The 13,951-nt window shown below is 53.9% G+C and overlaps 1 protein-coding gene across 3 annotated transcripts in view; it reads right to left on the bottom strand.

The window, feature by feature from the left end:
- STX1A (syntaxin 1A) overlaps positions 1-4,673 on the bottom strand; it is a 120,951-nt gene extending 116,278 nt beyond the window's left edge. For all 3 annotated transcript variants that reach the window (XM_064523510.1, XM_064523512.1, XM_064523511.1), the window contains exon 1: positions 4,575-4,673. In XM_064523510.1, the coding sequence (XP_064379580.1) occupies positions 4,575-4,604 (30 nt within the window). In that variant the 5' untranslated portion in view covers positions 4,605-4,673. The remainder of the gene's footprint in view (positions 1-4,574) is intronic.
- Positions 4,674-13,951: the final 9,278 nt, after the last annotated feature.

The raw sequence follows: 13,951 nt of genomic DNA, 5'->3' as shown, positions 1-13,951 counted from the left end.
CAGGAATGGAAGGACTCGGCTTGCAAAGCTGCTCCAAAAGCAGCCTAAAAACAAAAAAGCCCAAAGCCGGTATTGCACAGGCCTGGGAAGGGCTCTGGCAGTTGCTTGCACTGCGCTCCATTAGACTGTGTGCCAGAAAAAAAAGAAAATGGGTTGTGTCAGCAGCTGCCCCTTTCCCCAAGGGTATCCTCACACACCAGGATTTAACCCCCGCACTGCAGCTGAACCCTCAAACACCAGCATTTACTGTAAGAGAACACATGGAGCAGAAGCAACTCTCCGCTCTTCAAACAGAAGGCCCAATTCATGCTCAGGATAAACAGATTTGCTCCTGTTAACCTCAACAGGACACAGCAACTACTTGCAACAAGGCAAAGCTCTGCAGATCTCAACACAGGCATCTTCCATGACTAGGTCCACAAGTCCTTCTTCCTTCATAACAGGGTAACATTTTCAGCCACGAGCTAAGTTTCCTGTTCCGAGGCTGTTCAGAGCAGGCCTGGGAACACTGCCACCCTCCCCAGGGCACTAGAGATGTTAAAAGGAGTTTGAAAACAACCGGAGTCCAAAGGTTCAGAAAAGACACAATATTAGCATTTCGAATTTCAAGTACCATTGTAAAAATCCCATTAAGATGGAAAGCCCTTGTTCTGCACAGCAGTAAAAACCCCACATCCCTTCCTCAGCTCCAATAAAGCTTTAAAAAACAATAATAGAAAAAAAAACCCTCCTTGCTGGCAGAATTTAGAAGATGTATTAAAATGAGAAGAAACTGGCCCAGGTTGTTAATGGGACTGGCTACAGACAACAGATCTCAAGCACAGGGAAAACAAACCCAAATACCCACTAAACTCGGTTCACTACGGGATCTCCCATCTCCCGAATGAACAGCAGCAGCAAGGCCGTAAATAAATGTTTCTTTAACACGCTGTCTCCCCGGCCAGCTCACTACCCCCTGCAAGGCTCTCGCACCCGGCCGCAGCCGCCTTGCCGGGTGACGCACTCCCCGTGCCACCTCTCCGGGGAGCTCGCTCATCTCCTGGGCACCGGGACGCTCCGGATCCGAGCTGTCGCGCCCAGGAGCCCCGGCGCAAACCCTGCGGGACGCGTGCGGGGCTACGGCCGGTCCCCGGCGCCCGCCCAGCGACCACCCCGCCGCTGCAGATGTGCAGGACGCGATGCTGGTGAGAAGGGAGCCCGGGGAGGGAGACGCACGAAGGCAGGAGGCCGCCCCGCTCCCAGGCTCTCCAGTCGTTACACATTAAGTGACAGAAATTTCACTGAATAAGGATCATCAGCAGAATAGAAGCTAAAGCGCCTCTTTTTTTTTAATATATATTTAAAGACATGGAGAGATTTTAAAATACGCTAGCAGTATCACTTCTCAGCCAGCACTGGCTGCCAACAGGACATTCACGGGACTGCTTTTTACTATTATTATTAAAAAGCCTATTTTCTGATTTTACTTCACAGTCTGCACTGTACATGGATGAGACTCCCTTGTCTTGGGTGCTTTCCAATTACTTTGGCTGAACAGAGAGGGTGCATTTTTTTCTTTATATACTCCCTTCCTCCTCAAGCATACATACCCACCCCCTGCTTCCCCGTCCTGGCATCACGGAAATATGAATGAGCTCCATATTTCTGACATTTTCTAAACTAAGCCATCCAAGTGCAGCCTCTCCAGAGGCTTGGTTGGCCTCAACATCGGAAGTTCTCCCAACTATTCGTCTTACCTTTCCCTTTATTTTTCAATCACTCCCCTCCCTTCTTGGAAGTTACACCCTCCCCTCGGATGGTGGGGATTGCACAACAGACCTTCTGCCCGCTTCAAACCTGCCTCCTCTCTCCCACACGCTCTCTCCTTCCCTTCACTCCGGTCCCTGGGTGCCAGAGACAGCTAGTCAGACCCAGTGGTGAAAAAAACCTCCTTGAAAAGAAGTAAAGCCAGCACGGGTGTGACAGCAACAGACCTTAGAACAGGCTACAGAATAGAGCATTGCAATCTAACTCATCCCCTCCTAAGGCAAGATTTGAACTTAAGACACTGTGCACAGCCTGGATCTTCCAGGCTTCACCATCATCTCTGGGAGACCTCTGGCCTGTTCAGCCAAGAGAAGAGAAGACTGAGAGGGGATCTTATCAACGTATACAAATATCTTAAGGGAGGGTGTCAAGAGGATGGGGCCAGACTGTTTTCAGTGGTGCCCAGCAACAGGACAAGAGGCAACGGGCACAAACTGCAACACAGGAAGGTCCATCTGAATATGAGGAAAAACTTCTTTGCTGTGAGGGTGACAGAGCACTGGAACAGGTTGCCCAGAGAGGCTGCGGAGTCTCCTTCTCTGGAGATATTCAAAACCCACCTAGATGCAATCCTATGTAACGTGCTCTAAGTGACCCTGATTGAGCAGGGAGGTTGGACTAGATGATCTCCAGAGGTCCCTTACAACCTCAGCCATCCTGGGACTGTGACTCTGTGAGATGTACAAGCTACCCTTCTCACAGTGTTTAGGGATGGCTACAGCAGGCCAGACAACCTGGCCACAAGCCAGCGGAAAGCTGAGAGCTGGACCACCGCCGGCAGCCATTTCAGCAGGGCCTGGTGTGCCTCCATAGGCTGCTCTACCATGGTAGACTCTGGCAGAAGGGGCAACGAGCAGCAAAGGGACAGCAACAAGTACAACCACCACAGCTATTTGTTGAAGGAACCTGCATCTAAGCTCGCAGTCCAAAAGAGCCATTCTGTCAACCACCACTTAAGCCCTTGCAAACATCTAAAACCAATAAGAGTCTTCTGTGACTCCAAGTGCCCTCACTAGCCCCACTAATCTTGCTCTTCTCAGTGCCCAGCAGCCCAGTCTAAACAGGACAGAGCAGCCAGGGCCACTTCATCTGTGGACAGGTAGGTAGGGTGTTCCCTTGGGACATTGATCCAGCGTCCAATGTGCAGCTCCTCTAAAGATGCTAAAAACCTATTGGCTTTAACAAAAAACACACTACATAGTACACAACCCAAAGCAGCAAAGCTGAGAATGGCTAGTTTTAGGAGTACAGTGAAATGCCAGGTTAATGCTTAGCTGACCTCAACGTAGCTGTTTGCACCACTTTGCTATTGTTTGAAACCACCTTCAAACATAAGCGTATCTGGCATCATTCATTTCATTTAGCTCTTCTTTCACAAGGTTACTTCAGGAGCAAGAAAAGCTGGAAAACATCTTTGCTGTAGGAACGGCTGAGCTTCTGCTGCGTTTGGCCACAGCCTTGCAGAGCGCGTGAGGCTCACGTAGCAGGAGACAGCGGAGGAAGAGCAAAGCACAGGAGCAGCAGCACCAAGGCGGCTCTGGCTGCAGGCGTGCCGTCGCTGGGCAAAAACCAAGAGCGCAAGACCTTCCGTGTCACACACTAGTGAGACTGCACTTAAAACGCTACGCGGTTCTGGGCTTTTCCTTTGCCAGAGGACATCAGCAGACTGAAAAGAATGAAAAAGCAAAATGGTCAAGGGTCAGAGAGGCCAACCTGGGAAGGAAACAAGAGGCTGAAGTCAGGCAGCCGGTGCCAGCCCTACTGACTAAGGAGGCCACAGGAAAAGACGCTCCCCAGCCCTGCTTGCACACTCTCGCCCCATGACATCCCGCCGTGCAAGGGCTCTTCCATTAGTCCAGATCAAAAAAAACCTAAGGCTAGGTTAGTTTTCAGCCAGATCAGTCCCCTAGGCAGTTCATCACATGGCTCAAGAAGCAGGGGCTGGACCAGGGAAAGAGAGACGATGTCCTTCGGTGGCAGCACCAGCTGGAAGCGCTCAGCAGCCTGCCGCCTTCCCCAGCTATCTGCGCAGCGACGCTAACTAGGAAAAAGGCATCAGGACACAGATGCCTGAAGAGAACAGAAAACACAAAAACAAAAGAAAACACACACACACGAAAATAGCAGGCAAGGGGAGAGAGGAGAAGGGGCGCAAGGTTCTACACTGGAAAAGAGCCTGGCTGCCCAGACCACCTGGGACTGTGCCAGCGCGCAACCACCCAACGAAGCGGTTTATGCGCCCTTTCCCGTCTCCGTGCTCGGGGTCCCCCGCCACCCCCTCCCCCAGCCGCTCTCCCGGCAGGGCCCCCCGAGCCGCAGCGGCCCCCGCACCACGGACGCTCGCCCGGCCGCCGCGCACAGCCCGCGGGCAGCGCGGACGCCACGCGGCAGCGGCGAGGCGCGGGGCGGCGATGGCGCCACCTCCCACGGCCACTCGCGGCCGCGCACCCAGCCGGTGCCACCCTGCGCGGGGGCGGGCACGGCCGCGGCCCCGCCGAGACCCGGGGGGATTCCCCGACCCCGCCGCGGGGGGAGCCGGTCGCCGGGACGGGGGCGATGCGGGAGCGGGGGGGGCCCCGCCGAGCCGGCCGGTCCCGGGGCGCCGCCCGGGCAGAGCCAGCACCGCCCCTGCCCCCGCCGGGGCTGCCCAGCCCCCGGCCCTCTCCCCGTGGAGCCCCCGGAGCAGCGCGACGGGACGGGACGCGACGGGACGGGACGCCGCCGCCCACCCTCCCGGGGCCACAGCCCCGCGCCGCCGCGGTACTCACGGCGCGCAGCTCCCCGGTCCGGTCCTTCATGCTGCCTGCCCGCTCGGCGCTGCCGCTCCCGGGCCGCCGCGCTGGGAGGGGCGGGACGGCACATGCGCCGCGGCCGGGCGGGGGGGGGGGCGGAGGGCGGAGGGGGCGCGGCCCCGCGGGCCGCCGGGAAGCACCGGCCGGGGGCGGGGGCGGGCCGGGGCCGTGCACCCGGGGGGGGGGGGGGGGGGGGTCACATCTGGGAGGTTCCCACCGGGGGGGTCACCCGTGAGGATCACACCTGGGGAATGGCCTCTGGGCGATAACCGGGCAGGAATGACCGTGGCCGGGTCCGCCCCGAGGGACCCCGGGCTCCTTGCCAGCCCATGGGGCTCGAGCAGGTAGCGCAGCGCGGGGAGCTGGACGGACCCCCAGCCCCCAGCGGCTGCAGCTTTCCCCCACGCTGGAGGCGTCGGGGCAGAAGGGCCTCGCAAGCCCCCGCTGCTCCTCAGCTCCAGGCCGCGGTGGCGGCCAGGCCGTTGCCCTGGCCAAGATACGGCAGTGGCCAGGCCGTGGCGGTGGGCAGGCTGCAGCGGGAGCTGGGTCGTTGTGCCGGGCTGGTCACAGCGGTGGCCAAATTGGGCAGGGAGCCAGGCCACGGCAGGGACTAAGCCACAGTGGTGGTCGAGCAATCACGGTGCCCAGGCTGTGGCAGTGGTCAGGCGGTGGCGGTGGCCAGGCCACGGTGGTGGCCAAGCAATCATGGTGGCCAGGCCATGGCAGTGGCCAGGCCATGGTGGTGATCAGGCCTTGGGAGTGGCCAGGCTGTGGCGGTGGCTAGGCCACTGTGGTGGCTGGGTAATCATGGTGGCCAGGCCACGGTGGTGGCCAGGCCAGGGTGGTGATCAGGCCTTGGGAGTGGCCAGGCTGTGGTGGTAGCTAGGCCACTGTGGTGGCTGGGTAATCATGGTGGCCAGGCAATCATGGTGGCCAGGCCAGGGTGGTGGCCGGGCCAGGGTGGTGGCCGGGCTGCGGCAGCAGACCGGCTGTGGCAGTGGCCTGGCGGCGATGGCCCCCGACCCAAGCTCCTGTGCGGGGCAGGCCTCTTCCACCATTTCTCAGCAGCTGCAGGGGAGCAGGGCATCACTAGGGCCCCGGGGGGTGGCGGGGAGGCCGGGGCGGCCCAGCCTGCTGGCCCAGGGCCACCCTGGCTTCCCCCACAGCCAAGCAGCTGTGCAGGCCCGGCGGGAGCCCCCGCTGCCCCCCACGGCTGCAGCCCTTCGCCCACTGGAGCCCCCCAGCATTTCCAATGCCTTCATTACAAGCACCCTTTCCGACCCCTTTGGGAACGCCACCATCGTTTAAGTAAAATCACAGATGCTGAGTGCGAGGGACAGAAACCCTTCAGCAGCGGGAGACACTGGCTGCCCTCCGCTGCAGCAAGGGCTAAGACGACTTTTGCCTGGCGCACAATATTGCGTACGTCTTCGAGGGCCCCTCTGGGCCTCCGTGAGCAATGCAGAGCACCGTGCCAGGAGCAAAGGCTGCACGCGCGTGCCAGGGCACCTGAAACGAGACATTCCACCCGCTGCACTGGCTTTTCTCACTATCAGCTCCAAAAACGAGGCTTTTCTTTGAGCTTTCGCCCCTGGCTCTGGCAAAGACACAGGCAAAGCCCTCGAGCCCAGGTTTCAGAGCCAGGTGCTGGGGAAGCTCAGCGCAGCAGCCAGGAGGTGCTTCGTTTCTGGCCACCTCCCTTCTGCTGCTACGTGGCACTGCCTTTTCTCCTGGGAGTGGGCAAGGAGGGCTTCACCCAGCCTGTGGAGCTGAGGAGTCGAGTTCACCCATTACCTGTTGGCAGTTCAGCAGGGATATGGCCCAAGTAGCACAGTCAGGACAGAGCCAGGCTGGGCTGGGCAGGAATTGGTGCCAGAGAAACAGTGATTATTGCTTTAGGTAACTGGCACTTGCCACCGGAAAGGAAACGCAGTGGGTGCCTCTCTTACCAGTTACTCTGTGTCAAGCTGCGCTGGCCCAGGTGACCTCTGGGTTCAAACCACACCTCCATCCCCAGGGAACAAGACAGATGGGGTGATTCCAGGACTTACTTTCTGGGCTGACCCTTGCCTGGGTTAGGCCCTACTGCTGCACTCTGCTTCCTTGCTGGGGGTCTGCAAGGCCACCCGAAGCCCTAACAATGGCAGAGGCACTGGTGCAAGGCCTGACTGAGCCTGGAGGAGAACAGGGAGAAGGTGGGGAGAGCTTCCCTTCACCACGAATGTGGCCTGGAGAACAGATGGGAGAAGGTGGGGAGAGCTTCCCTTCACCACGAATGTGGCTTCATTTATTTGAATGACGAGAGCATTGTGTATTTCTAAGGAGAAATCAGCCCCTCTGTCATCACCCCCACGAGCCCTCCCCGCAGCCTGGGTTGTGAAGCCCACCTTCTTGCTGCTCTTTTGTCTTCTCTCCTTTCACTGCTTCCCCCAGCTGTGCCTGGGGAGGCTGGGCAGGCATGTCAAGGAGGCGTCTCTCCTGCCATCAGCTCCCTCCAAAGAGCAGTGCTAATTCACTCCCCAAACTCACACTTGCCCACAAGAGCTGCCCTCCCACCCAGGAGGAGCTGCAGCAGTGGGCACACACCCAGTCACTCATTCATCAGCTACACATGAGAGACAGGTTTGACCTGATGCGATCCACAGAGCTTGGCTGCTTCACTCCCACCTGGGCTCTGACTGAGAAAATATCCAGCTGAAAACATGCCCGGTGCAAATATCTCCATGGCTGAGCTTCAGTGCCTTTTCCAGCCACCCTTGGGATTCCCACAGACAGCTCTTGGTGTGGCATACACAGCCATGCCCCTGGTGACATGCAGCTGGTGCTTTCTCACATCCTCCCAGAGCCTGATGCCTCCAGAAGCAAGCTCCTTTCCCTAGACAGCTCTGCTTGTCTGCCTGGTCACTCTGAGACAGCACCAGGGTGTCCTTTGAAGTGCGCTGCTGTCCACTGGCTTTTGCTGAGAGCTGGAACAGTCTTGGTCAAGGGCTTCCTGCAGGAGAAAGGACCAGCTTTCCTCCCAGAGGATTTGAAGCTCTTGCTGCCATCTCGTACATATATCAGCTCTAAAAACTGCTCTTCATTTACTGGGACAGAATTGGAAAAGGCATCAGGACCTGTCAGGGTCACCAAACATCCAGGTGCCTTTCAAGAGCTCTGAAACCAAGGGACTATCATGGACACCTCCCAGCTGGGAGTGCAAGGAGCCCGGCAGCCACATGGAGATGTCTCACCGCTGGAGCTTAAGTATTAGGCTTAACTATAAATGTTACTTTGAACCCGATAATTATTACAGAACTTCTCAATTTTTTCACGCAAGATCTCATCAGGCAATAAGATGAGTCAAAACAGCAGTGCCTTGTATGCTGGAGAATATAGTATTTCATCTCCCTCCATGCAATGCACTGACGTCTGTGCTCTCCCCTCTTTGGAAACACTCACTTGTAGGACTGGCTTTCTTCCTGTATGTTCTGCAGCCAACCTCGAGCTGGTGTGGGAGTCATGAAGCATACCGTTCTCGGTGATGTGCCAAGTTATGTCTTTGTTAGCACAGTCCTTCTCAAGTCCTTTTCTCCCTGGTACTTGCAGCGGCTTCTCCCTGTGTGAATCAGGTTCCTCTTGTTTTCTGCCGTATCTGGCTGCCTCCAGCCAAAGCGGGCCCTTGTGAGCAGATCCGTCAGGACCTGTCTCTTGGAGGGTTTCTACCTGATACCTTTGATCAGGCCTCAAGAGATTTCTCCTTTGTTTTGCCACAGATTCACTGCAGGACACTGTGCAAACCAGGACACCTCTCAGCTTCTGTGGGTAGCATATGGACAGTGTGCTCCCTCCCTCTTACGCTGCAGGTACTGCACTTACGTACAGTTTGTTAGGGCAGGGCCTCGCTTTACCACGCATCCACACACTGCTGGCACAAAAGGCCTGGTTCCTGCAAACAGCTCTAACACCAGTGATGGTCTCACCCATTGCCAGAGGGAGCCCCCCCACTTCTCAGCCAAACAAGTCACTTCCCTGCCTTCCCAGTCTGCTCCGCAACAGCTTTTCACATTTCCAGCCCCAACAAGCTGCTCTTCTCCAGTAAGAACTGCAGGTGCCCTCTTCCTCCCAGCCATCCCCCATCCACGCACTCCTTCCTCCAGTGCCGTGTGCTACCACATGCGGCACATTGGGAGCTCAGTCTCAGATACTGCACTAGAGAAGGCTGCAAGAGCTTGTGTTTTGTTGTCAAGCAAGAGCTGGAACGGAGACAATGACTCCAGCACCTGAGTCCACAAATTCAAAGCCACTCCACTGCAGAGAAGACTGGCTCCCCAAGAGCTCTAGAGACACAGAGACTAAATGGAAGAAGTTCAAACAGCACTTCATTCTTGCTGCAAGCAACCGAGACCAAGAAAAAGGAACAACCAGAAACCTTTATTTTAACAGCACCTGCTCCTGCAGGACATGGTGTGTTTAAGAGCTTTGAGGTAAATCAGGCAGCTGACAGCAACTATGAAAATGCAACACAGAAACCTGAGGAGTAGCACACTCCACTTAGATGTGAAAAATTACAAAGGTATTTTGAGCTGAGGTTGCAGGAGGATGTTTGGTGAAATGTGTGACTGATCTAAGATTGATCTTGCTATATCTGAAGGCTTGTATCCATAAAAAGAGATTGGATTGTGACTGCAAAGTGGAATGAAGAGCTCAGACATACACAACAGGATGGTGCAGAATTAATTCTTGCCAAAGCATTTTCGAAATGTGAAGAAAAGGAAGTCCTTGGCCCTGAGTAAATCTGACGGTGAGGCCAGTGTTTCACATTGCAGACGTGACTGAAATCAGGAGCTCAGCCAGAGTTCATGCAACATCAGAGCAGGGGCTGCCAGACCTACAGCTTGGCTGAGACTAAGAAAGCAACTGAAGCCATTCATTTTGCAGCCACTGCTGTCATTTGGGGCAACTATTCTCTTCAGAGGCACTGGACAGAGATCCTGGAATGGCTGCCAGAAATAACATATCGAGGAATACACTGGAAAGCTGTTCAGGGAGGGCAAAGAGAAAAACTGGAACCACTGAATGCAGCAGTGCTGAGGGAGCCAGGGGGACTTGCACAGTGCCAAGAACACAGGCCAAGTCTTATGGCAGGGGAGAAACAGGATCTGAAGCAAAGTAGGCCCGAGCTAACTAAAATGGGCAACTCCACATCGCCTCCTGCCCCACACCCTCGCTGCACGGAGAACCTCCCACAAGTACTCCACGGCCTGGGCATGCCGGCACCAGCACGGAGATGCTGGCGAGAGGACGAGCGAGGCAGAGATAGGCTCACATGACGGGAGGCACAGGCGGATCCGGCCACAAGCTGCAGGTTCCCATCCCCTGTGCTGGGGAACAGAGACAAGGTGAGTGGCTACCACTCTAATGCTTGTCTCCAGGCCAACAGCCTGGTAGGGCACCCTGGACCCACATCACCCAACTGTTCTGCATGCTCTGCACTGTCTCTCAAGAAACAGGAGTGAGTGTTTCTGCACATCCCAGTGCACCAGGCAAGGCAAGGAGCCCAGGTGGGGATGGCACAAGTAGGCGTTATGGAATTACAGCTCAGTTTGGCTCTCACAGGATGGAGGGCTGCAGGGTGCAAAAGGGGTCACAGAAAAGAATAAACAAACACAGATCTAAACCTATTTGTGACATGCACAAAGAAGAAAAAGTCAAAATGGGACAGGAGAGGGCAAAGGATGGAGAACAAAAGGTGACCAAAGGGGAACAGGAGTGGAATCCACTTCCTACAAGCCCAGCTGAGGTGGAAAACCAGAGAGGTTGTGGAGTCTCCATCCTTGGAGATATTCAAAAGCCATCTGGATAGGGTCCTGGGCAATGTGCTCTAGGTCACCCTAGTGGAGCAGGGGGGTTGGACTAGGTGATCTCCAGAGGTCCCTTCCAACCTCAACTGTTCTGTGATTCTGTGAAAACGTTGGACAGTGCAAGCAAAGCAGGCGAATCCAGCAACAAGGGCTCTCCTCTGTGTGTTTCCAGCAGCAACAGGAAAAGTGAAACCCACTCACTTAAGATGCCAGCTTGTCTGATCGCTCAGATTCACAATGCCTTCTTCAAAGCCATGAAACAGCATCATGATGCTCACAAAGAGATTAACAGCAGAGAACAAGACATCACAGACACTCTGACAACCTGGCACTGGAACCCCCCAGAGAAACAATAACCACCTGATAGGATTCGCACGCTCCCTCCTCCTCACACCTCCAACAGCAGCCTGACTACAATCTTGCTCAGCTCATGCACAAGCTGCCACTGCCAATTGCTCTGTGCAAAGAAAATTTGCTACAGGGAAAGAAACACCTGGAAGGAACAATCTGCAGTCTCCAACACCATTTAAAAACCAGGTTGATCAAACATCTGTCCGGCTTAGATTAAGTTAAGGTGAAGCAAGGGAATGGACTGGAGGTCCAATTTGACTTTCTTAGCTTTCTAAGGCCAGGATGAGAAACAGGAAATCCATCTTTCCCACCTTCCCAAAAGGCCGATCCTCTCACTTGCACAAACCTGCAAAACATGAACAACACAGAATCGCACACATCAGGGAAAAGAGTTTCTCTTTCACACATTGCAGAATCTCCTCGCAACTGTTTTCAAAGTTGATTTTTAAATGTGTAAGAATGTGTGAATAAATTATAGAGAAGTCTGTGGTTATTTCAATGCTTTCTGATTTTCCTTGTTACTTTAGAATAGGATCCTGACAGATGAGTGAAAAAGGGAAGCACCTCCAGAATCCACAGTGCTAGAATTGATTTAGGAACCTGCTTGAACCAAAGCAGTGAGATACATTAATTAAAAACAATGCAATGATTTCAGTGCAGGAAAAGGGGGATACAGGTACTTATTTTTTCAGTTATCTAATGAAATGTGTCTTTGCTCAGATCTGTTACATTCTGACTTGCACCGAAATACTGACATTAGCTTTAGAGAACGCAGGCTGCATCTTACCACAGTGAGCATACTAAAAAGGTAAGTTGGGGTGAAAGGCAAAGCAGCCTGCTCCTTCACCTCACTGCCAGAGGGAAGGTCTCCAGAGAGCTTTCATCTGGTACTGTAAGCCCCTGGTTAAAATTAAAATGTACTGAGTCAACAAACAGCCTCCAGCAGTCTTTTAATAACGACCACATAAGCACCAGAGTGCAGCTAAGAACCTTCTTCCTTCCCCATGCACTGTGCAGTGCCGAGACAAATCTCTGCAGGATGCCCGTGCCCACTGTGGCTACTTCTCCCCAAAAGCTGGCAGCTCCACTTCACACACCAACCTGCTATGCTTCCCAAACACAACCCTGGGTGCCCATCCTTCTGGATGCCAGCACATTCCCCCTCCGTGTTCAGCTCTTCTCTTAATATTACTGGGTTTTTGAACGGGCCCTCGGCTTTTGGCATAGTCCACCCTCATAGTCCAGAATATCGCCTACAGCTCGGAGCAGATGAGGTGGGTAGCACCTGGCCCTCCACGTGCACCGGGCCAGCAGCCAGGGAATGGGGCAGGGGACAAATGGTGGGGAGGTACTTCTCTGCCCTCAGTGCTGAGAACCAACGCCAAGCGGTTGTGAGCGGCAGTGCAGGGCTAAGAGGCTCTCCCCAGGGAAAAGCAGTGCAGAATACCCAAGGGGATGAGGGTATGCCCCAGAAAAAGGGCAGTAACTTCTTGTTTCTGTTGTACTTGCAAAGGGATCTGAGGTGGGACATGCCTGAGACAAAGGGGTGTTTGAGGTTTGCTGGCAAGGCTGCTGTTTGAAGTTATTACAGCCTGAGTCTTCCTCAGCTGACAGTGAAATCCATTCCTGGGGTGCCCCTCTCATGAAACAGAAATGTGACATCTGACTTCTTTGGGGCAAAGCTGTGCAGTTCCCCCACTCGCACATATGACTAATTTCTTGGTTTTCCATTTCTGCTGCATTTATACCGGAATTTCTAATGGCTGTTGTTTTGCATCCTACAAGCTCTGCCAACTGCCCATAGCATTTTCTTCCACCAAGCCAACATTTCTGCAACAACCCTTTGTTCGCATAGTTTAATGAGAAGCCTGGAAGGTCCCTGGGGGCTTGCAACTGGTGGCTGCCCCCATGCAGACCACGTCACTAGCAAGGTAGCAGCATCCAACCACACAGAGATGCCTGTGGCATTTTTTGAGCTGGTGCTCAAAAAATGTCACAGCTGTCTGCCCCGAAGAAAGAAGCAGAGGCAACCCAAGAGAAACAATTATGTTGCTGCAGCTGATGTAGCTAGACCTGGCAGACTGCTGGCCATGCACTGGGGACAGTGCAGACCTCAGCTAGGTGCACTCACTCTGCCAGACCCACTCTGGTCCCCTGCAAGGTCTGCAGCGCTGCCCAGCCTGTGTCTGCTGTGGGCTCCTTCAGCCCACCCAGCTCCCATCCATCTTCAGCTCACAGCATCTCCCAGCCCACCACCACCTGCAGGTTCTCCTTCCCATGGGGGCCTAGCGCAAGTCCTGTAAACGTAGTGCCACTCTTGCCCAAAGCTTTTGCGTGCTCACAACTCCTGTCTCTTCCTCTCCCTTCTCCTGTTGAGTTTTACTGCAGAGGTGCTATGCGCCTCCAGTGCATATTCTAGGGACAAGCCTCCATAGGGAAAATCCTCAAGTCTCCAGGAAGATCACTAGCCTCCCTTCTGTCTGTTCCTGTTGAATGGCTCGTATTTTATCTGTGAATACCGGGCTGATGCACAGTCTCCAATCCAACTGGCCAGGCCTCTTGGCAAGGGCATAGGCCCTGCACCAAATGCCAGTTTTGATGAAAAGATTAGTGACATTTCCATATATGTACATGCATATGGAAATTAGGTATTTAAAAGGGCATATGCAAAGAACATTTGCTGAGAGTTTCCCCCAAGACAGCTTTCACAAGCATCAGACATTTTGTTCTGTCAAGCCAAGGAGGCTGTGAGTATGGAGGAGAGAAATTTCTAACAAGGTCTTGCTTTGGAAGAGTACTTCTTTGATTATAATTTTTATTTTTAAATTTCCCCCTCCAAAGTTTTCTTTCAATAAACTTGTGACTTTCTGTAAGATTTTAACATAATAGTAGTCAGAGTTTTAACTAGCAAAAATAGTAAGCCTTATCACATCTCAGTGTAACCTTAACAGTCAACTCACAAATTCTGCCATATAAATGCTCTGAGCAACGAACACAAGTTGGGAATCTGATCTCCTAATCAGAAGATTCCACTCTCTATTAGTGTCTGCTCTCCTCAGTGCCATCTTAAGGAAATAGGTATTTTGTTACTTTATTGATAAAAAGAATATTCTCTTACCTTGTAACTCAATCCTGAAAGGTACTTTGAAGACATGAGAT

Source organism: Dromaius novaehollandiae, chromosome 19, assembly GCF_036370855.1.
Source record: "Dromaius novaehollandiae isolate bDroNov1 chromosome 19, bDroNov1.hap1, whole genome shotgun sequence".
NCBI classification, from domain to species: domain Eukaryota; kingdom Metazoa; phylum Chordata; class Aves; order Casuariiformes; family Dromaiidae; genus Dromaius; species Dromaius novaehollandiae.
The sequence above is the reverse complement of the archived record's forward strand: the minus strand, read 5'-3'. Positions and strand labels throughout refer to the sequence as shown.